General features: G+C 36.9%; 1 protein-coding gene across 1 annotated transcript in view; it reads left to right on the top strand.

Moving 5' to 3' along the window:
• The window catches only part of LOC130217188 (adenylate cyclase type 9), a 128,845-nt gene that overhangs the window by 96,002 nt on the left and 9,216 nt on the right, over positions 1–23,627 (top strand). The window contains 6 exon segments of the mRNA XM_056449249.1: positions 617–777; positions 9,634–9,729; positions 12,655–12,884; positions 16,783–16,885; positions 18,384–18,592; positions 19,611–19,770. Of these exon segments, the coding sequence (XP_056305224.1) occupies positions 617–777; positions 9,634–9,729; positions 12,655–12,884; positions 16,783–16,885; positions 18,384–18,592; positions 19,611–19,770 (959 nt within the window).

Raw genomic sequence — 23,627 nt, 5'->3', positions numbered from 1 at the left:
TTGATTTATTTTAAAACATTTTATTTCTAATAAATTACCTTAATAGATTAAGTTGCTTGTAACTTGTAACTTAATTGCTGATAACTGTAACTTAATTGTTGCTTTTAACTTAATTAATTTTAAAAAATTCTTATTTTACAAGAATTGATTTATTTTGAAATATTAAGTTTGTTAGATACAAAAAAATTGTTTAATTATATATATATATATATATATATATATATATTATTTTTTTTTAATATACAAATATTTTTATTATTATTTATGTTATTTAGATAATAGATTATATAGATGAATATTTATTTTGAAACATTTAATTTCTAATACATTAATGGATTAAATTGCTTGTAAATGTTTAATTTAAATGAAATTATGAATAATTTATCCATAATTTCATTTAAACATTTCTAATACATTACCTTATTTAATTACACTGCTTATATATATATATATATATATATATATATATATATATATATATATATATATATATATATATATATATATATATATATATATATATATATATATATATATATAAAACCTTTATTTCAACAGTTTTCTCTTTCAGCCAAAAAGTGAAAATGGCAAAAAATAATAGTTGTGTCCTCCGCAGGTCTGAAGACTTACCTGATATCAGGGCGGAAGGTGAAGTTGTGTCAGTGGATGAGTCCTCCTCCTCCGTCTGAGATCAGAGCGTCCGTCAGCTCCTCGTCCTTCTGTCCAGATGTCTCCGCATCGGCCGGCGATCCCGCAGACGCACCGGACAGAGCCAAGGTCAGCTTCACACACACTTACAGCATCTACAACACTACATCCCGCACACACCACTTGTGGTTTATTCTGAAATGCTTTAATCAACGATATTAGCCAGTGATGTTTGTAGTCACTGTGTTTTTTTTTTGTTTGTTCATTAAATTAAATCATTTTATTAAAATTATAAAACACATAAGAGCTATGAGTATTTCTACCTGTAATTACCAAATGGCTAATGGTCAAAATGGCTGCATGTATTTCAGTGTTTGCTACTTTTCCCCATGGCTTTGAGTATGTGTGGCTCCTTTGCCAGTTCCTGCTAACAAAAATATAACTTTCTGTTGGCAAAAACATGACTTTATATTAGAAATGACTTTCAAAACCGCATATTCAATAGCAAATTCAGGCGTAAAAGTCTCATTTTTAAAGAAACGCCTCATGCTTAGTTTTTCGTTATGACGTGGTGCAACTTTTGTTCATGTGCCCGGGGCTGCTGAAGTAACAGTAAACACCCCTTGGAAGTGCTCAAGTGCAAAACAGCGGAGGTGATCCCAGTTTCACTTTCGTCCAATGAGGAAGTTGATGCACCGAGGCTAGATGAATGTGGAGCTGTTAAATCTAAGCCCTAGCCCGGCCCTGGCCCTGGCTGTGGCCCGGCCCTTGTCCGCTAGCTCATCAAATTTTTTGGCCCGAGTCCGACCCGAAGCCCATTTTTTTCCCACCAACTTATACTGTTACAGCCATTAAAATAGACCAGATTTGTATTTAATAGAAAGTTGATGTTTTTTCGTTTTATTTTTTATCAGAAAAATTTAGAGTTTTTGTTTGTTTGTTTGTTTAAATGTAAGATTTAGTTTAAATTACATCGATATTTAAGTTGTATGTTGTCCACAGTGAGTTTACTCAATTTAACCCTGTGGCACCTGCAGCCGTACTGCTGTACGCACTGTACATACCTACTATGAGAGGGCGCGAATTATTGCAGCTTATTTATTTATTTATTTATTTATTTATTTATTTATTTATTTATTACATAATTTAAACTGATTATTAAACAGTATACACTATAATATATTGACAAAGCAAAAAACAAGGAGAATAAATGAAGGTGTGCGTTTGTGTGTTTTAAGAGTGTATGTACTTGCATGGTGGGAGATGGGTAAACAAATCTATTGGCTTTAGTTTTGCTGGCGGTTTTTCAGCATACTAAAGCTTACAATTCAGAGAGCTATTGTTTAAAACAAGGTTCAAAATGAGTAAACGCTCTTTAAAACAGCTAAACTTAATTGAGGCATTTGCCAAAAGGTCTAAAACTAGTGAGTCAAATATTGATCCCCCGCATGGGGTGAAGACAGCAGTCTCATTAGCACCTGAGCCGGGGAAACTCCAGGCATCCCAGACATCTCAGATCCTCCAGCTGCGCAGCCTCCTCGCATGGAATGTTACCATTCAAGGCGTTTTAAACTATTTTAATTTAATTTAGGCTAGATTATTACTTTATTTGACAGTCCAGTTTGTGTTATGGCACTGAAGCATATAGCGGACATGTTTTGAAGCACTTCACTGCAAATGTTATTTGTTTTTCTATTTTATCTAGTAGATCACTGACCAAGAAAAATATATATGAAAATTAAGAGACAAACTACACGAAATTCATTTTAAAAAGATTTTTCCCAAGAGAGATATACAAATTCTATTTTTCCTTTTTTTTTTTAATTTTATTAGAATATACAAAAGGTACACAATTTGAGATAATGCAAATACAAGGAAAATGAAACAATAACAAAAATACAAAAAAACAACAACAATACAATCAAGTACCGGCAGGTGCGTGTGTGTGTGTGTGTGTGTGTGTGTGTGTGTGTGTGTGTGTGTGTGTGTGTGCGTGCGTGCGTGCGTGCGTGCGTGCGTGCGTGCGTGCGTGCGTGCGTGCGTGCGTGCGTGCGTGCGTGCGTGCGTGCGTGCGTGCGTGCGTGCGTGCGTGCGTGCGTGCGTGCGTGCGTGCGTGCGTGCGTGCGTGCGTGCGTGTGTGTGTGTGCATGTAAAGGTAACATGGTAAACAGGTCAGAGTACATACAAAAGGAACAATAACAGTCACTAAATGAAGCAAGTAACTTATATAAGGAGTGACAACAATGCTAGTGATATAATGATAGTAATAATGACAGTAAACAAGCAAGAAAGGACAACAGTAATAATCATTAACAACAACCACTACAATAATAAAAATAATAATAATAAAAATAAATCCCAAGTACTACACCAACTACTACTACTACTACAGAGAGTTTCTAATGCTACAACTATTACTACTGCTACTACAGCCACAACCACTACTACTCCTACAATGTGTACTACTACTGAACCTATTACAACGACTACTACCACTGATACTACTACTACTACATCTACTACTGATACTACTATAGGAATGACTGCTACTACAACATCTACATCAACAACGTCTATTGCTTCTGATACTACTACACAGACAACGACAACGACTACTACTACTACACATCCACTACTTCTGATACCACTATACCAACGACATCTACTACTACAGATACTACTTCAACTACTACTTCAAAAACCCAAACTACAACCTCAACCACTACTACTACTACTACTATGACTACTACTACAACTACAGCAACCTGAATAATGACAATGGTAGAGATACTTGTAATAATGATAATAAAGAGATAACAGGACAAGTCAGGACAGTACTAATAATAATGATCAAATTCTATTTTTGTTTGAGCCCATCCATTACTCAACTGTGCGGCAAAATCTCTATTTTTTTTTGGAGTGTACCGAAATAAAAGTCTCAGCAACTTCTGGTTTTAGCAATCGCCTAGTTTTGAATGGAGAAAAACATCTCAAAAAAAGCTGACGATAAACGTGAGCGAAAAGCATCCCAGTGTGTATGAGCCTTTAAGTATGACGAAAGAAGCTTTGAATGTTCAGCACATATGATGTGACAATCTGACGTCAGAATGGTCAGAAAATGGTCGCTATATGGTAACTCTAGTAGTTATAGAATTCTGGTAATTCCAGACACCCCAGGTAAATATAATATGACCAAAGAGCTTAGAATGACCTCTGTTGTTGTTTGGGAAACAGCCACTAGATGCCGCTAGTGTCACGCGGCGGCCATTTTGGAATGAAAGTTCCAATAGAACAACAGCATATTATAAGTCTGTAAAATAAACTATTAAAAGTGCTGATGATTGTGATAGTAAGTGTTGTATTGTCGTCTTTCAGGTTGTATCTCAACTTTAATGCACTTTTTAATGAATAAATAAAAAAACAAAGCAGCTACTTGCTATCGTGACAGCAATGAGATCCAATGGACGGCCGATCGCTTTCACTCCAAAATGGCGGAATCACAGGGCTGTTGCTGGGTGCTGCTGTTGCAGTGGAACGTTCTATTGAGTGTTGCCTCTTGGTCACTCTAAGGTCTTTGATATGACTTTAAAGTCCGCATGAACCAGAAGCTGCAACAGTTTTTTTTAAATATTGTGATGCAGTTCCTTGAGAAACGGAATATTAGATGAGAAAACAGTGGGCGTGGCTTGTTTTTTTCTACTGCGAGCTGATTGGATGTAGTAAAGTAGGCATTTCATTCAGAAAGATCTGGAAGAGGGCTTGGGGAGAGTTATTACAACCTAACAGAATCCTCCTCCTTACTGTTTCTGTTTGTTGTTAAAACTGATAGTTGGAGGGGCGTGGTTAAGTATTTAGCCCCGCCCAATACCTCAGACAGACCTAATCTGAGAATTTAACTGAAAAACAAACAGGAAGTGCATTTTCAGATTTTAATTATAGATCACAAGGGCAAACTATTGCTTTTTCTTAATGACATGCACAGATGAATTGTTTAACACAAAGCTAGCAATGTGAGCTAACAAAATCAATATGCTAGTTTTGATTTCATGTGTACTTTAAATGTCCGGCTGGGTTTGTACAGTATTTTATGTTAATGCTTCGTCTGTGTGTTCTGCTGCTGCTTTCCTCAAGTGTTTCTCCATACAGCGTTTCTCCATTTACTGATGAGTGTGTGCGCGCGCTGGTGCGTTGTGTGAAACGCCGCAGTGATTAGCGAAAGAGCGTAATGTTCATCCTCCTCTTCTTCTCTCCACTGCGATCGATCAGCGTTCATCCAAGCCACCTTTCAGAGGACGCCACATTACCCAGCAGCTTTTGAAAGAGATACTCTCATCATCGGTGCACTTTAAATACTGATGGGACCCCGGGTTTGAGAGCGATAGCAGGGAAAAATCCGATAAGAAGTGCGAGTGGAGTCTGTCTCGGTCTGTCGTGATCGTTCATCTCTGAGGCCTGAGTTTAATCCTCTGCATATTCAGACGGCAGATGCCACACATTTCAGAGCCGCTCACAAATCTGTCACCGCTTTTGCTGTTGTTCAGATATTAGCAGGGAGATTTGAGGTTTTCCAACGTTCTTGTTTTAATGTTTTGTTTATAATGTTTAAAGTGGCTAACAGTAATAAATATTCTTAATAAGAATAGGAATTAATCTGCCTCTTTTGAGCTGTGCAGTGCTGTAGCTGCTTAATCTGGTCTACTATGTTACTGTATTTCAATACTGGTCATTATGGTGGTACCTGGAGAGACGTTTTTTTTTCTGAGGTGGTACTTGGTGGAAAAAAGTTTGAGAGCCACTGATTTATAATGGTTAAAGTGGCTGACAGTTATAATAATTTTTAATAATAGGAATTAATCTACCTCATTTTTACAATTTTTTTAACTAATTAAGTCTACAGTAAGTCTTAATTAAGTCTACATTAAGTCTTAATTAGGTCTACATTATGGGGGTACTTGGAGAGAGGTGATTTTCTGAGGTGATACTTGGTTTGAGAATCACTGATTTATTCCTTTAACTGCCTCACAAACAAAAACATTTTTTGATTGCATTTCTTAACTCCTAATGTCACTAGTTAATACACTCAATGCATTTTTTTTCAACACGTCCCATAATTTCTAAAATATCAACCATTTTGTAAAGGTAGATATGTCGGTTTCTGGTAAAAGTTCCGTATTAAATACATACAGTGCATGCGGAAAGTATAGCGCTTCACTTTTTCCACATTTTTTAATGTTACAGACTTATTCCAAAATGGATTCAATTAATTTATTTCCTCAACATTCTACACACAATCCCCCATACTGACAATGTGAAAGAAATTTTTTTAAATTGTTGCAAATTTATTAAAAATAAAAAAGCTGAAAAATCACATGTACATCAGTATTCACAGCCTTTGCTTAATACTTTGTTGATGCATCTTTGTCAGCAGTTACAGCCTCAAGTCTTTTTGAATATGATGCCACAAGCTTGGCACACTTTTCTTTGTAAATTTTGCCCATTCCTCTTTGCAGTACCTCTCGAGCTCTATCAGGTTGGATGGGAAGCGACGGTGTACAGCCATTTTCAAATCTCTTCAGAGATGTTCAATAGGATTTAGGTCTGGGCTCTGGCTGGGCCACTCAATGACATTCATTGAGTTGTTGTGAAGACGCTCCATTGATATTTTGGTGGTTTGCTTTTGGTCATTGTCCTGCTGGAAGATGAACCGTCGCCTCAGTCTGAGATCAGGAGCACTCTGAAGCAGGTTTTCATTCAGGATATCTCTGTACATTGCTGCATTCATCTTTCCCTCTATCCTGACTAGTCTTACAGTACCTGCTGCTGAAAAACATCCCCACAGCATGATGCTGCCACCACCATGCTTCACTGTAGGGATGGTATTAGCCTGGTGATGAGCTGGTGCCTGGTTTTCTCTAAAACATCTCATTCCGAGTATCCCCAGATAGAGATCCTCTTTAAACTTACTAAAAAAAATAATAAAATGTGAAAAAGAAAGTGAAATCTTCAGCGTATGCGACGCTAATAAAGTACACTCCCTAAAATAATAAACAAAAATACAAAAAGCGGCGCTCACCCACTTACCTAGTGTTTCTGAACAATTCAAATAGCTACATGCAAAATGTGTCGCGTGACTTGTTAACCTATTCATTTTTCCCCAAGAAGAAATGATAAACTCTTAAACCTGATATTCAGGACGTTTGCTGTTTGTTCAAACTAAATCAACACAATTCCTGAGTTTTTTTGGGGCGGTGGGGATGGGGTCACTGGGGGTTGGGGGGCAACTCCATTGTTTTGTGAATAATTGATTGTGAGTTGTTCAATCAACTTGTAAAATGTTAACTATATTCCTTCATGGCCGTCATTCCTTCCTCAGGTCTATTTTCCAGCATTCTTCCAGGTTGTAAAAATTGCAATTCTACTGTAAATAGTGCATGTAAATTGAATGTATCTGTAAATTCTGCAAGTAAAAATTTAAAATCTTTACTTGAAATCCTTAATAAGTAGGCGCCCCTGTGTGAGACACTGCAAAGATGGAAGAGGCGAGTGTAACAATATCGGATTTACACATTACTTCCTGGTCATTAAAAATGTTCATATCTACAACAAATTGGATACATTTTAAGCCAAATTGTGTTTCTTTTTTCTTCTTTGTGCTCTATATTATATTAATTATCATTACTCTCTGAAAATATTTCAACCTAAACTTATGGAAAAATATGGACAAACCCAAAAGTTGCATTATTGTATTATTTGTTTGGTTAAACCCAGTAGCCTGTTAGCAGTGGTGTACAGTAACATATTACAAATACTCAAACTACTGTAATTGAGTTGTTTTTCTCAGAAATTGTCTTTTTTTTTTTTTAAATGTGTACTTTTACTTTCCCTTGAGTACATTTTTAGTGCAGTATTGGTACTTTTACTCCACTATTTTCCTGTCGTCACTACATTTTTATTAGAATAATCAGTCCTATGATTCCTGTCCAATCAAATCACACATGGAAGGTAAATCGCCTCATAATGAACAACCTCTAGACATGGGAGATTTATAATTGCAGCAAACAGTTTGGAAGCATTAAAAGTGTCCAAGAAGATGTCCAAAATCTTTAGACGTGTGGGGATATTGCATTTCGTTTGGAAATGAAAATCGCGTTGATGTTAGAACCCAACATTAGACCAACTGTCAATGTACAACATAAAATCAACGTCTAATGATGTTATAGCTTGACGTTGTGTAGATGTAACCACTATAACATCTATCAGATGTTGAATTAAGATGTTGGCTCGACGTTGGATTTTGGTCACTTTCCAACACAACCTAAAATCAACCAAACATCAACGTTGTTTTAAACGTAATTATTGGACATCAAAATAACGCTGTCCTTAGACGCTGGCTAAACATTGAATTTTGGTCACCTGACATCACAACCTAAATCTAATCTAATATTAATGTCTTAGAATGTTGTGTGCCTGCTGGGCAATAATTAAAAGCACTACAGAATGTTACTTTTCACACACACACACACACATAAATTAAGAGGGTTGTCTAAATTAATTGTTTCTTCGGTGGACCGCGATGCAGACGTGGACAATTCGGTATCGGTTCAGTAATAATCTTAACCAGTTATAATGTACTGACGTCATTTATCTCATATGCGCTATGTCGCCGTAGCTTACTATGGTGAGGGAGGTGAGCGCGAGTATTTACAACGCTCCAACTACTTAAAAACGCAGAAACTCTGCACAATTTCATTAAGTGTATGTTTGCTGGATCAGTCTTTCACTGACACTTACAGCAGAAGCCCCTATTTCACTGCGATTGAGAGAATGAAAGTACTCCATTCTCTCTCTCTCTCTCTCTCTCTCTCTCTCTCTCTCTCTCTCTCTCTCACTGTGGGCCCATTTGACCTGCTGGCGTGACTTTTCCTCTCCTCTCGGCTGTTTTACACCGATACTTCTGGATACAGACATGAGTGCGCGCGTCTGCAGAGTTTTCTCCACTGTGTCTGTCATGGATCAGCTGTGATCGCCGCTGCCACCCGCAGGCTTATCAGTGTCACTCATCTCTGAAGAGCGCAGCGCGCAAGAGCCAACCGCGATTTTTGTTAAGGGTGTGACCAATCAAAGGGGTGTAAGAGAACTTGGTAGACTAGGATCAGAAAGCGAGCGGGATATTTATATTTGTTTATATTATTTGCTAGAAATGCTCGTGTTGTTTAAAGGTACAGTTTATATATCTGACTGTTTGTATTAAGTGACAAAATTAAAAATAGTATATAAATATGTTTGTACATTTTAATACAAGAATTCTGCTGTGAAGAAAATATAAAACTGTTTATGGAAAGCACCGTCAATGCACCGAGATATCGCCTAATCGATGGCATGATAATCGCAACCGAACCGTGAGACCAGTGCATGTTCACAGCTCTACAAATTACATGTAAACGCATCAATTTTTCCCAGTGTAATTCTCACTACTCACTACTCTTGAGTACTTTTGAAAGGGCTACTTTTTACTCACACTTTGAGTAATATTTACAACAGATACTTTAACTCTACTTGCACTACATTTTAGGCACATCATAGTACTTTTACTTGAGTATGATTTTTCAGTACTCTTTCCACCACTACCTATTAGTAAACATATAAGCCATAAAAAACAGATGTACTGGATGTAAAAAAGTATCTAAATGTTCAATAAACTTCAAAACTTTACACTTTAAACTCCACTTCAAAAAAACTATATATTTTCTTGCTTTATGGTGCAGCACAAAGCAACTGCCTGCTGTAGCAATGCTAACCAATGCATTAGCAAAGTGCTAAAAACACTCTGCTAAAACACACTAGGATTGTCAACAAAGTGTTGAATGATGGCTCTTTCATTGTAAAGTCTAGCTTCTACCTGCTATTTTTTATTGTGTTGAACAGTAAGTGAGGTGTTTGGCTCTGTGTAATCCTCTTTCACCTTCTCCTGTTTGTCTCCATCAGTCCGGCTGTCCCTCATGTAGCCTGTTAGCATCTGAAGATGGGCCAGTTCACAGCAACAGCTGCACAGATCCTGAACACAAAACCAGCAACAACAAGGTGAGCGTTTTAGACGTGAGCTCAGTGAGCAACTCTAGAACATTACATATTTTTTATTTCCAGTTGAACAACTTAATATAGATGAGAGTTTTTTTGGAAATAACATAGCAAAACTTTTCTGTAAAGCAGTTCGATTAAAATTTCAGCCAATGATAGATTAGAGAAAGTCATGCTTTGTTGCAAGGCTAGCAGCGCCACCTGTTGGTTATAATATTCAGAACTAGTTTTACAGGAAGTTATTTTATTTGTAGTTTTTTAGTCATGTTGGACAAAAGCTTCTGCTAAATGACTAAATAATTTTTACTTTTATACTATAGAATATATATATATAAATCTATGAAATATATTATATTTTACATTATACATTTCTTTGTAAAAGGCAAAACACTGCAAGTTGAAATTGGTAAAAATAACCTTATGGTGATGTAAATATAATATAATAAATGGTGATTTAAATATTACCATACTTTCCTAGGTGATTGATTACATTAAAGTCAGTATTAAATGTAAATAATTTTTTTATATATGTATTTAGCAGGTCTTATTATAAATGATGTATCGTGTGTGCGTCATTATTCTGTAAAAATGCATTTGCCCTCATAATCTTTAATCAAAAACCATGACTTTTAGGGCAGAGCTATCAGTCTACTTTAGAGCAGGTCTATTAGTCATTAAGGGTGGGGCTATCAGTTATTTAGGGTGGGGATATTAGTGATTTAAAGCAGGGCGATTGGTAATTTAGGGCGGGGCTATCAGTTATTTAGGGTGGGGCTATCAGTTATTTAGGGTGGGGCTATTAGTTCTTTAGGGTGGGGATATTAGTGATTTAAGGCAGGGCTATTGATAATTTAGGGCGGGGCTATCGGTTATTTAGGGCGGGGCTATCAGTTATTTAGGGTGGGGCTATTAGTTCTTTAAGGTGGGGCTATTAGTAATTTAGGGCGGGGCAATCAGTTATTTAGGGTGGGGCTATTAGTTCTTTAGGGTGGGGATATTAGTGATTTAAGGCAGGGCTATTGGTAATTTAGGGCGGGGCTATCAGTTATATAGGGTGGGGCTATTAGTTCTTTAGGGTGGGGATATTAGTGATTTCAGGCAGGGCTATTGGTAATTAAGGGCAAGGCTATCAGTTATTTAGGTGGGGCTATTAGTTCTTTAGGGTGGGGCTATTAGTAATTTAGGGCGGGGCAATCAGTTATTTAGGGTGGGGCTATTAGTTCTTTAGGGTGGGGATATTAGTGATTTAAGGCAGGGCTATTGGTAATTTAGGGCGGGGCTATCAATTATTTAGGGTGGGGCTATTAGTTCTTTAGGGTGGGGATATTAGTGATTTAAGGCAGGGCTATTGGTAATTTAGGGCGGGGCTATCAGTTATATAGGGTGGGGCTATTAGTTCTTTAGGGTGGGGATATTAGTGATTTCAGGCAGGGCTATTGGTAATTAAGGGCAAGGCTATCAGTTATTTAGGTGGGGCTATTAGTTCTTTAGGGTGGGGCTATTAGTAATTTAGGGCGGGGCAATCAGTTATTTAGGGTGGGGCTATTAGTTCTTTAGGGTGGGGATATTTGTGATTTAGGGCAGGGCAATAAATCCTTTAGGGTGGGGCAGTCGTTTAAGGTGGGTCTATTAGTCATTATAGTGGGCTATAAGTCATTTAGGGACCTGGTGGGTCAATTTGTCATTAAGGGCTGGGCTATCACTAATTTAGGGCGGGCCTATTAGTCATTAAGCGCGGGCTATCAGTCAATTAGGCCAGGTCTATTAGTCATTTAGTCATTTATTAGTCATTTAGGATGGGGTTATCAGTTATTTAGGGTGGGGCTATTCGTGATTTAAGGGGGCTATTAGTTATTTAGGGTGGAGTTATTTGTAATTTAGGGGGGCTATCAGTTATTTAGGGTGGAGTTATTTGTAATTTAGGAGGGCTATCAGTTATTTAGAATGGGGCTATTTGTAATTTAGGGGAGGCTATCAGCTATTTAGGGTGGGGTTATTAGTAATTTAGGGCGGGGCTATCAGTTATTTAGGATGGGGCTATTTTTAATTTAGGGGAGACTATCAGTTATTTAGGGTGGAGCTATTAGTAATTTAGGGCGGTGCCAACAGTTATTTAGGGTGGGGCTGTTAGAAATTTAGGGTGGGGCTATCATTTATTTAGGGAGGAGCTATTAGTCATTTAGAGCGGAGCTATTAGTTATTTAGGGTGGGCTATTAGTAATTTAAGATGGTCTATCAGTTCTTTAGGGTGGAGCTATTAGTCAATTAGGGCTATCAGTAGATTAAAATGTGTCTATTAGTTATTTAGGGTGGGGCTATCAGTCCTTTAGGGCTGGTCTATTGGTCATTAAGGGTGGGCATATCAGTTATTTAGGGTGGGGCTATTAGTAATTTAGGGTGGGGCTATCAGTAATTGAGGGCGGAGCTATCAGTTATTTAGAGCTGGTTTATCAGTCCTTTTGGGTGGGGCTATCAGTGCTTTAGGGTGAGGTTATTGGTCATTTTAAGGTGGGTCTGTTTTTTAGGGTGCGAGTGGGTGTTTAAACAAATATGATACGATTCTGTCTGTAATAATCAACTCTGTTCTCAATTGAAAACATTCTGTACCAGAGGGGGAGTGCTGACAGTGATTTCGTACAAACCGCACATTGCAGTAAAGATATTAACAGAAGAGATCTTCTCAGTATTTAGACTTTTTTGAACCCTCAGATTTCATATTTTCAGATAATTGCATCTGAACTAAATATTATCCAAATCCTAACAAAGTGTTCATCAATGAAAAGCTAATTAATTCAGCGTTCCAACAATGCACACATCTAAATTTCCAAAAGTTGACTAGTTTTATGATCCCTGGTCACATTAAGTGTATTAACAAACATTTGCTACAGCATTTTAACACTCTGTGTCCTCCATCTGAATGGTCTTCAGGTCCCGGCAGGCAGGGGTCCTAAAAGTGTGAATGGGCTGTTGAGTCCTGGTGTGGAGCAGCCGCTGACGCACAGCCAGACGTCTCTGTGTGAGATGCTGCAGGACAAGGAGAAGAAGTGGCCCGCCACCGGAGGAGGAACCATGGACCACTCGGCCCTCATCCCACTGCGCTCCAAGAACTTCCGTGAGAGGAGCGATGCGCACTTCGTGGACGTGATAAAAGAGGACAGGTAGGAGTCCGCGGCCCGCTGGGATATGAATGTCAGACAAGATGGAGCGGTATTGTTTAACGGCGGCCGGTGGAGGTCATGCTGTGCCCACAGGGACTCTGCATGCTGTTTGATGTAGTGTGTGAGTGTGTGTGTGTAATGCACTGTGGGCCATTTCTCATGTCTTTCTCTCTGTAAACGCTGTCAAAGAGTGGCATCTGGTGTTTTAGGGCTCAGTAACTGTTCGTAATCTGTTTAAACTGCGCTGCTGTGAACGTTTTGCTTCTGAAGTTGTAAATAAAAGAAGTTTTTGAAGTGCGCTCTGCAGTTTTAAGATTGCTCAGACCCTATTTTTAGGCTGTTGATGATAGTATTTATATAAGCCATTTTCTTTACATCAAATTTTTATGCAAACTATATGCGAGTACATTAACAATTCATTTATTTTCCTTCAGCGTAGTCTCTGATTTATCAGGGGTCGCCACAGCGGAATGAACCGCCATCTACTCTGGCGTATGTTTTACACAGTGGATGCTACATTAACAATCAAAAATTTAATACAAAAAAAGATTAAAGTTTTTGTTTAAGATATATATTTTATATATTTGTATGTACAAATCCTTGTTATGATCAAACATTCAGCAAAAGCAGTAATTTTGTCAAATATCAGCAAATATTTTTACATTATTATCTGTTGTGATGTATCTGCTGTATATATGTGATATATCTGCTGTATATTTAAAAATGTAAGGCAAAGTTACTCCAGGATATCATTCTGAGATGAAGATAAGATGATCTGGAAATATTTTATTATTATTATTATTATTTTATTATTATTATTATTATTGTTATTATTATTATTTTATTATTATTATTATTATTATTATTATTATTATTATTATTATTATTATTATTATTATTATTATTATTATTATTATTATTATTATATTTATTGTTATTATTATTATATTTATTATTATTATTATTATATTTATTGTTATTATTATTATTATTATTATTATTATTATTATTATCATTATTATTTTAATTATTATTATTATTTAGTATTATTATTATTTAGTATTATTATTATTATTATTTAGTATTATTATTATTATTATTATTATTATTATTATTATTATTATCATTATCATTATTATTTTTATTATTATTATTATTTAGTATTATTATTTAGTATTATTATTATTATTATTATTATTTAGTATTATTATCATTATTATTATTTTATTTATTATTATTATTATTATTATTATTATTAATAATATTATTATTATTATTATTATTATATTTATTGTTATTATTATTATTATATTTATTATTATTATTATTATTATATTTATTATTATTGCAGTCAAAAGACATGCACTATAGGTGAACTGAATAAACTAAATTGGACGCACTGTATGAATGTGAATGTGTGTGTATGGGTGTTTCCCAGTGATGGGTTGCAGCTAGAAGGGCATCCACTGCATAAAACATGTGCTGGATAAGTTAGTGGTTCATTCCGCTGTGGCGACCCCAGATTAATAAGGCGTCTAAGCCGAAAAGAAAATGAATGAATGAATAATTTGTCAATTCTAATAAACTGCCATTTAATATTGGATGGTTGAATTAATTTTGTTATTTCAAACACTTTGCAGATTTAATTTCTTGATTTCTTTTCCAACCAATTTCCACAATTTTGACCCTGCACAAAACAAACAAACAAAAACGAACAGGCATTCGTGTACTTTTTTAGTAATTGAGATTTATGCATTGTCAGATAATGCGTAAAGTCTAGCATCATGTCTAAAGTGATGACAAAACAGGGGATTTTGCTCACATTTTAAGATTATAAGTCTGAACGGCATGAAATGCCATCAGTCTAAAAAGATTTCCCAGAATTTCCCTGATGCAATCAGGAGATCACAATATTACTATGGTATATAAATACAGCACTGCAACATACACAAGAGAAAGACCAACTTAGAATGTCATTTACCTGTTTATTAATGATATGATCAGCTGTAGTTTGAAATTACGCTGGTTTTCTCAACCGTCTTTGATCAAAGATAGGATAATAGCTTGCCGATGCGCTGAATCTCTGAAATTATAAATATTTACATTTACATTTACATTTAGTCATTTAGCAGACGCTTTTATCCAAAGCGACTTACAAATGAGGACAAGGAAGCAATTTACACAACTATAAGAGCAGCAGTGAGCAAGTGCTATAGACAAGTTTCAGGTGTGTAAAGTCTAAGAAGCTAGGCATTAGTAAAAAATTTATTTATTTATTTATTTTTTTTTTTTTTGAGAGAGAGAGAGAGTACAGTTAGTGGTATAGCCAGAGAGGCAATTGCAGATTAGGAGGAAAAGTGGAGACTAAACAGTTGCGTTTTTAGTCGTTTCTTGAAGACAGCAAGTGACTCTGCTGTTCTGATGTAGTTAGGGAGTTCATTCCACCAACTGGGCAGATTGAATGTGAGAGTTCGGGAAAGTGATTTCTTCCCTCTTCGGGATGGAACAATGAGGCAACGTTCATTCACAGAACGCAAGTTTCTGGAGGGCACATACATCTGCAGAAGTGAGAGCAGATACGAAGGAGCAAAGCCAGAGGTCGCTTTGTAAGCAAACATCAGAGCTTTGAATTTGAATTTAAAATAGGCACTATTCTTATAAATAAACTACATAGTTGCAATCTGAACAAATACATTCTCACTTAAAAAAGCATCAAAAGTGCATTATGTTGCCAACAGCAGCAACATTTTTCAAACTGTAGTGTCCTCTGCTTGTTGCTATATGTGGGCGGGGTAGGGTAAAGAGACTGGACGAGTGCTGTTATATGCAGAATATTGCACGGCTATCAGCCAATCAGATTCAAGAACCAGACAGAACTGTTTTATATACAGTTGAAGTCATAATTATTAGCCCCCTGAATTATTAGCCCCCCTGTTTATTTTTCCCCAACTGCTGTTTAGTGGAGAGAAGATTTTGTTCAACACATTTCTAAACATAATAGTTTTAATAACTCATCTCTAATAACTGATTTATTTTATCTTTGCCATGATGACAGTACATAATATTTGACTAGATATTTTTCAAGACACTTCTATACAGCTTAAAGTGACATTTAAAGGCTTAACTAGGTTAATTAGGTTAACTAGGCAGGTTAGGGTAATTAGGCAAGTAATTATATAATGATGGTTTGTTCTGTAGACAATCAAAAAAAATTTTGCCTAAAGGGGCTAATAATTTTGACCTTAAAATGGTGTATAAAAAATTCTAAACTGCTTTTATTCTAGCCGAAATAAAACAAATAAGACTTTCTCCAGAAGAAAAAATATTATCAGACATACTGTGAAAATTTCCTTGCTCTGTTAAACATCATTTGGTAAATACTTTAAAAAAAATTAAAAGGAGGGGCTAATAATTGTGACGTCAACTCTCAAGCCCCTATTTCACTGCGATTGAGAGAATGAAAGTACTCCATTCTCTCTCTCTCTCTCTCTCTCTCTCTCTCTCTCTCTCTCTCTCTCTCTCTCTCTCTCTCTCTCTCTCTCTCTCTCTCTCTCTCTCTCTCTCTCTCTCTCTCTATATATATATATATATATATATATATATATCAAACATACTTCAGCAATGTGAATGTGAGGGAACATGTCATAAAAATTGTCATAAGAATGTCGTTGCAAAAAACAACAACTACAGCTATATAATTTCTTTAATTCCTCTAAAATAACTTTTTAATTATTGTTAAATAATAATCTTTAAAATGTTTTACAGTTTGGCTCGACCAAGTATTTTCTTTTCTTTCTTCATCACAGTCAATTCCATGCAATACTTGTGTGACCAATAAATCAACAGACTGAATTCCTCCCACAGTCTAACGCTGTTTTCTGTGCTTTTGGCCTTGCAGTCTGATGAAAGATTACTTCTACAGACCTCCCATCAACAAGCTGAGCCACACATTCATAGACAGGTCCCTGGAGTCGGCTTACAGGACCAGCTACCAAGACGAGGTACAGCACCATTCTCCTCACATCTATTAATCTGTCAGTTTTCATTTGTTCTCACAGTCTTGTGTCTCAGTAAAGGTCTGTGAGTTTATGCGTAATAGAAAAACCGCATCAAGAGTGCACAGCGTGTTACTCTGTCTGTACCGCCATCTGGTGGCCACTCTTATGAAGTGCAGGTAAGGATGCAGTATTGTGCGGTGAACTCAAAATGGACTATATTATTGGTGCTTTAGAATACCTTTTAATGTGTAATTATAAAATTAAAAAACTACAAGTTCTTACCACATGGAGGCTTATTTATAAACACAACTTCTCCCCACATAGTTTTCTTATTTGGAATAATGCCAATATCTTGTATAGAAATAATCAATATTCTTTCACAATTGGTTTAACAACGGACTAATATTAGTTCATCAATTATTTGATAATGAAGGAACTTTATTTATATTCACAGAATTATTGCAAAATACAAAATTCGATAATTCCTAATTAACCTTTTCCTTTTACATTACAGGAATTTACGATACTAACAGGGGCAATACCTACTGTACAAAATCAGTGTATGTACATCAGCTCTCTCTGTTTGTTTAATATTTATTAAAGATGTTGTTCCAGTAAAAAACAAGATACGGTAAAAACCTGCTGCTCCTGGTTGCGTTTACATGGTCTTTCATCTCATTTACGCTTAAACAACTAAATGAATGCTGAAGTCTATTCAACTGACTAGATTTTAATTACATTACCGATGCTGTAAAAGGAACCTTAGTTGAAAACAGTCACATTAACTGCTCACCGCAAGTTTATCGGTGGCTGAAGAATACTTGCCTAGCATATAGCGCTTTTTTTGCTTTATTAACAAGAACCAGCATGTACAGTTTTACTATACAACAAAATCACTCGACATTCCTTAACAAAAAGGATTAAATGAGAAAAGAAGAGATTGAATAATAAACAAAGAAACAGAAGACAGGATACATAATTATCAAATTACAGGTCAGTGCTGAAACCGCATGGAAAATACTGTGGTAAAATTAAGTTCCATATTTTAAAGACTTGGTGGGGAACAGTGGGATTTAATTTAGTGCTTATTGTCCGGTCTGACACCCACTTGATATCGTATATCAGTCATGCAGTGAAGATCATTGATTTTTTAAACAGACCGCAATGTTTTATTTTTAATTTTATCTGTTTTTTGCATTTACAATTTAATGCAGTGTATTACACCTCCCCTACCACAACCACAGCATTAAAAGAGAAGAGGAAAAAAACAGTATATACCTACACATATACACATATATACAGTTAAAGTCACAATTATTAGCCCCTCCTCTTAATTTTTTCTTCTTTAAATATTTCCCCAATTATGTTTAACAGAGCATTTGTATATAAAGTTGCATTTATTCCAGAATCATCCAGTTCTACCAGGCTGGATGTTATTCAGATCAGATTTCTCATTTGATTTGATGAATAATCTGATCTCTGTTTCTCTATTCGCTGTCAGGTCAAGACTCAAGCTCCTGTGCAGACGTTTGCCAGCCCGACGTTCAGCTCTTTCCTGGACATGCTGCTGTGCTGTTGTGTTTTCCTGGCTCTTTCTCTGGCCTGTTTCCTGCGACCGCTGGTTTCCCATCAGCCCTTGCCCACACCTGCGCTCATAGTGGCCGCAGTGGCAGCGCTGCTCGAGTGTTTGGCTCTAATACTCGCTATACGGTCAGTGTTTGGAGAATCGACTACACCTTCTTCCTACACCCCATGATGCATTGCGGGAATTATGCGGTTGAATTATGCGGGTCATTAATTTCATTGTAATATTAGCACTTCAGTGTCACATGGTTAGCACTGTCGCCACACAGCAAGAAGGTCACTGGTTCGAGTCCCAGGTGGATTAGCTGGCATTTCTGTGTGGAGTTTGCATGTTCTCCCTGCATTCGCGTGGGTTTCCTTAGGGTGCTCCGATTTCCCCCACAGTCTAAAGACATGCGCTATAGGTGAATTGAATAAACTAAATTGGCCATAGTGTATGAGTGAATGAGCGTGTATGGGTGTTTCCCAATACTGGGTTGCAGCTGAAAGGGCATCCACTGTGAAAAACGTATGCTGGATAAGTTGGTGGTTCATTCCGCTGTGGTGATACCTGGGTGTTTCCTGGGTGTCACATGGTTAGCACTGTCGCCACACAGCAAGAAGGTCAGTGGTTCGAGTGCCAGGTGGATCAGTGGGCATTTCTGTGTGGAGTTTGCATGTTCTCCCTGCATTCGCGTGGGTTTCCTTAGGGTGCTCCGATTTCCCCCACAGTCCAAAGACATGTGCTATAGGTGAATTGAATAAACTAAATTGGCCATAGTGTATGAGTGAATGAGCGTGTATGGGTGTTTCCCAATACTGGGTTGCAGCTGGAAGGGCATCCACTGTGAAAAACGTATGCTGGATAAGTTGGTGGTTCATTCCGCTGTGGTGATACCTGGGTGTTTCCCAGTATGGGTGTTTCCCAATACTGGGTTGCAGCTGGAAGGGCATCCACTGTGAAAAACGTATGCTGGATAAGTTGGTGGTTCATTCCGCTGTGGTGATACCTAACGAATAAATGGACTAAGCCCAAGGAAAATGATTAAATGAAAATGGGGTGTACTCATTATGTTGAACAACACTGTATTTCCATTGAGCCTGGCTTGGGATACGGTGCAGCACAGCTCTGATTCAGATGTGTACTTCTCTGTGTGTTTTACAGGAGGGCGTTTTATCTGGACAGTGTGCTGAACTGCACCAGGACGCTCCTGTGGGTCATTTCCGGCTGGATTCCCCGGCACATGATTGGGGCAGTGCTGGTGTCTTTACCTGCCATCGCCGTCTTTTCTCACATCACCTGCAATATGCACGACTCCATACAGGTGAACACAAGAACAACCCAGCGGGCACCTCGATGTCAAAATGACATCAGAAAAAAAGCCAAAAAATGTGCCAAAGTTGATTTGATGTCAAAACCTTGACGTCTATTTGACATCCACTTATTGATACACTTTTGACCACCAAAATAACGACACAAACAGTGTTATAATATAAAAGACGTCTTATTAATCAAGCTTTAATTAAAAATGACAAATTTACACTGAAGTTTGTATCCTTACAATGCATGTAAACTACCTTGATATCAAAATTATGTCAAATTGGGTCAAAAAAAAAATCAAAAATCATTTACAGGTCTGTCCTATAATCGATTCTTTAAATGTTTTTTGACACCAATGTTCGATGTCAATTTGATGCCATTTTGACCTCAAGGTAGTTAAATGACATGATTCACATTTTTGACGTATTTTTTATGTAGTTTTCACATAAAGTTGCCCACTGGAAACACAATATGGACTGTGAAGTGTAAATTATACATGTTGTTTATTACTACTCTAAAAAAAGCGCTGTAGCAATATAGTGAATCCTACATCCTACATAGTGTTGTGTTGGGATTTTTCATATTTAGGACTGAAGTTATTAACTCCTTTATTTTTAACCAGTGGATTAAAGCACATTTAAAAAAACATCTGAGCCACCGTGTCGCCCCAATTTTCTTCGGCCATTAGGAAAATCCCATGAAATTCAGGATCCAGTGTGTGTTTTATACATCAAAATCCCTGTTTCTTGCATGCTTGCTTAAAAAATACTGTAAAATGAGTTTGAAATGAGCACAAGAAACCATTTGATATGCAGCAAATCATTTGACATTAGAACAGGAGTGTCAAAACACCTACAGCAAAGTGTCTGGCTCACACAGTAAATGCGCGTGCTTGCATAAAACTGTGCACTTAAGTGTGTACCCTACTGTACAGATCTGTTATGCAACACTATATAGATGTGTCTGGTGACCACTGGGTAACACAGATGCAGTAATTGAGGTGCTTTAATGCTGCTCTCAGTCAGAGAAGTACAGTTTAAGTCAGAATGATTCGCCCTCCTGTGATTTAAAAAAAAAAAAAAAAAAAAAAATATATATATATATATATATATATATATATATATATATATATATATATATATATATATATATATATATATAGTATATATATATATATTCTCCAAATGATGTTTAACAGAGCAAGGCATTTTTCACAGTATTTCCTATAATATTTTTTCTTCTAGAGTAAGTCTTATTTGTTTTATTTTGGCTAGAATGAAAGCAGTTTTTGAAAGCAGGTCACCTTTATCAGGCTTGCGTTTACACTCCCAAAAGGGTATTAATGGTACCATTTTGGTAGGCGTGGTGTACGACAGAAAGTTTCAGACAACTTAATTTTTACTCGAGGAAATGTCTACAATAAAGCCGTACGGGTCGTTCACATATCATATGAGAAGCACTCACAAAACAGATGCTTTACACACAGAAATACTTGTGTATAAATGTTCATCACTAACCTTTCTAACATGATTTGATTATAACTGCAGATCAATGATATAGCCTACTGTAACGTCTGCAATTATATGAAATAAATAAATAAATGCAACATATATGAACACATACACACCCTTACAGACTCAGATATGTTATCAATTACAGAAAAAACTACACACAGCATACATTTAGTCCTTATTTGAGTTTAAAAACAACGCACAACATATAGCCGACAGTCAGAGCAATCCTCTCATCTGTATCTTTAATCGTCACCAGCACATGTAGCCTCTCTTTACAGAAAGTAATTCTGTCATTCCCAGTTCATAATAGTCCAACAGGTGATGATAATAGGTAAACAGTTTGTTCATGGTTTAGGTTGCTGAACGAATCATTTGCTCCTTTGTTTTTTTAAGGCTTCTCCTTTGTTTTTTGTGCTTCACTCTCGCGTTTGTCCCTTTCTAAAAGGATCAGATGTCAGAAACGCTTCAATAATCAAGCGCACGTTTTTATCATCAGCTCAAGAAGTTTGTTATTTCAAATATAGATGCGTGGCGAGCGATCGCGATCTCTCTGGAGAAAGTGAAACCGCTCGCACTTTTAGACGGGCTCGTAAAACAACAACAGGACAGGATTGCCACAGGATTTTGTTCTTCTTGGCTTTGTGGCTTTTCATCAAGATGACGACAAGGCTTGTTTGAGCTTGGGTTGACCATAGCTTGTTATTATATGTATATATTATTACGATGTAATATCCTGGCTGTGTTTTTAAAAATGGCGTTTCCTTTGTTTTCATTCTCCTGCTTCTGCGAGTGACGTTTCTCTGTAAACCAATAGCGTTCAGCTGCGTGTCTAGCTCCACCATTTAGTACCCCTTTGTCATGCAGAAATGGCCCGTTTCCACTGAGTGGTACGGTACGGTACGGTTCGGTTTGGTTTGGTACGCTTTTATAGCCGTTTCCACTGTCAAAAACGAACCGTACCGTACCACTTTTTCGGCACCCTTTCGAAAGGGTACCAAACACGAGAAAGGGTACCAAACACGAGAAAGGGTACGTGAACAAAATGCCTTATTTAATTATTATTGTTATTATCACCTTTTGGACTAATATGAACTCAGAATAATGGAATTGTTCTCTAACAGAGGCTACATGTGCTGCTGAAGATTACAGACACAGATGAGAGGTTTACACTGACTAGGCTATATATTGTGCTGTTTTTGAACCTAAATACGGACGAAATGTCTGCTGCGTGTAGTTCTTCAGTAGTTGATAACATATCGGAGACTGTGAGGGTCTGTATGTGTTTATATATGTTCATTTATTTATTTATTTAATATAATTACAGACGTTACAGTAGGCTGTTTTGCACTGTCATTGATCTGCAGTTATAATCAACTCATGTTCATAGAAAAGTTAGTAATAAACATTTCTACACAAGTATTTATGTGTGTAAAGCATCTGTTTTGTGAGAAGAGCTTCTCATATGATATGTGAGCGACCTGTACAGCTTAATTGTAGACATTTCCTCCAGCGAGAATGACGTCGACTGAAACTTTCTGTCATACACCACGCCCACCAAAAGGGTACCCTTGTTAGTGGAAACGCAAGCCTGATAAAGGTGACCCGTACCGTACCGAACCGTACCGTACCAGTCAGTGATAACGAGCCAAAAGTGGTACAGTACGGTTCGCTTTTAGGTACCTTTTGACAGTGGAAACGGTCATAAAAGCGTACCGTACCGAACCATACCATACTGTACCCCTCAGTGGATACGGGCCATTAAGATCAATATTATTAGCCCACTTAAGCAATAATTGTTTTCGATTTGTCTACAGAACAAACCATTGTTATACATAGGGTTGGGTACCGAAACCCGGTGCCATTATGTAACTGATATGCATCGGACTGAATCAGCATATGAAATGCTGTGCCTTATTTTGGTGCCACTGGTGCTGCGACAAGGGCGTAAGAAGCATCAAGGGTTAATTACATTATAGGCACACATTATAGGTGTGTGTTGTGTCCATCTCTAACATCTCAAAACATTTAATTCTAAACAACTTTTAGGGATACGGCAATGTTAGGTGTTTGTTCTTTTTGTTTTAGGCAATGCACATACAGTGCATAGGGTGCAGTACAGTCAAAGTCCCTTTAAGGCAAGTCATTTCACTCGGCGGCCATCTTTAAAATGCCTCTCGAGCAGTATGCTCAGGCATTCTGTCTGAATCGGGAAACATCAAATTCTCCAAAACTGTTTTAAAGCTTACAATTACATTACATAGTTGTCTCATAAGTTTCATTTCTAAACGTCCAAATCAAACAAAATAGGCATGTTTTTAGGTTGCCCGAGTTCAAAAGGAACGAGATC

The sequence above is a fragment of the Danio aesculapii genome, chromosome 3 (genome assembly GCF_903798145.1).
Source record: "Danio aesculapii chromosome 3, fDanAes4.1, whole genome shotgun sequence".
Taxonomy (NCBI): domain Eukaryota; kingdom Metazoa; phylum Chordata; class Actinopteri; order Cypriniformes; family Danionidae; genus Danio; species Danio aesculapii.
The sequence above is the reverse complement of the archived record's forward strand: the minus strand, read 5'-3'. Positions and strand labels throughout refer to the sequence as shown.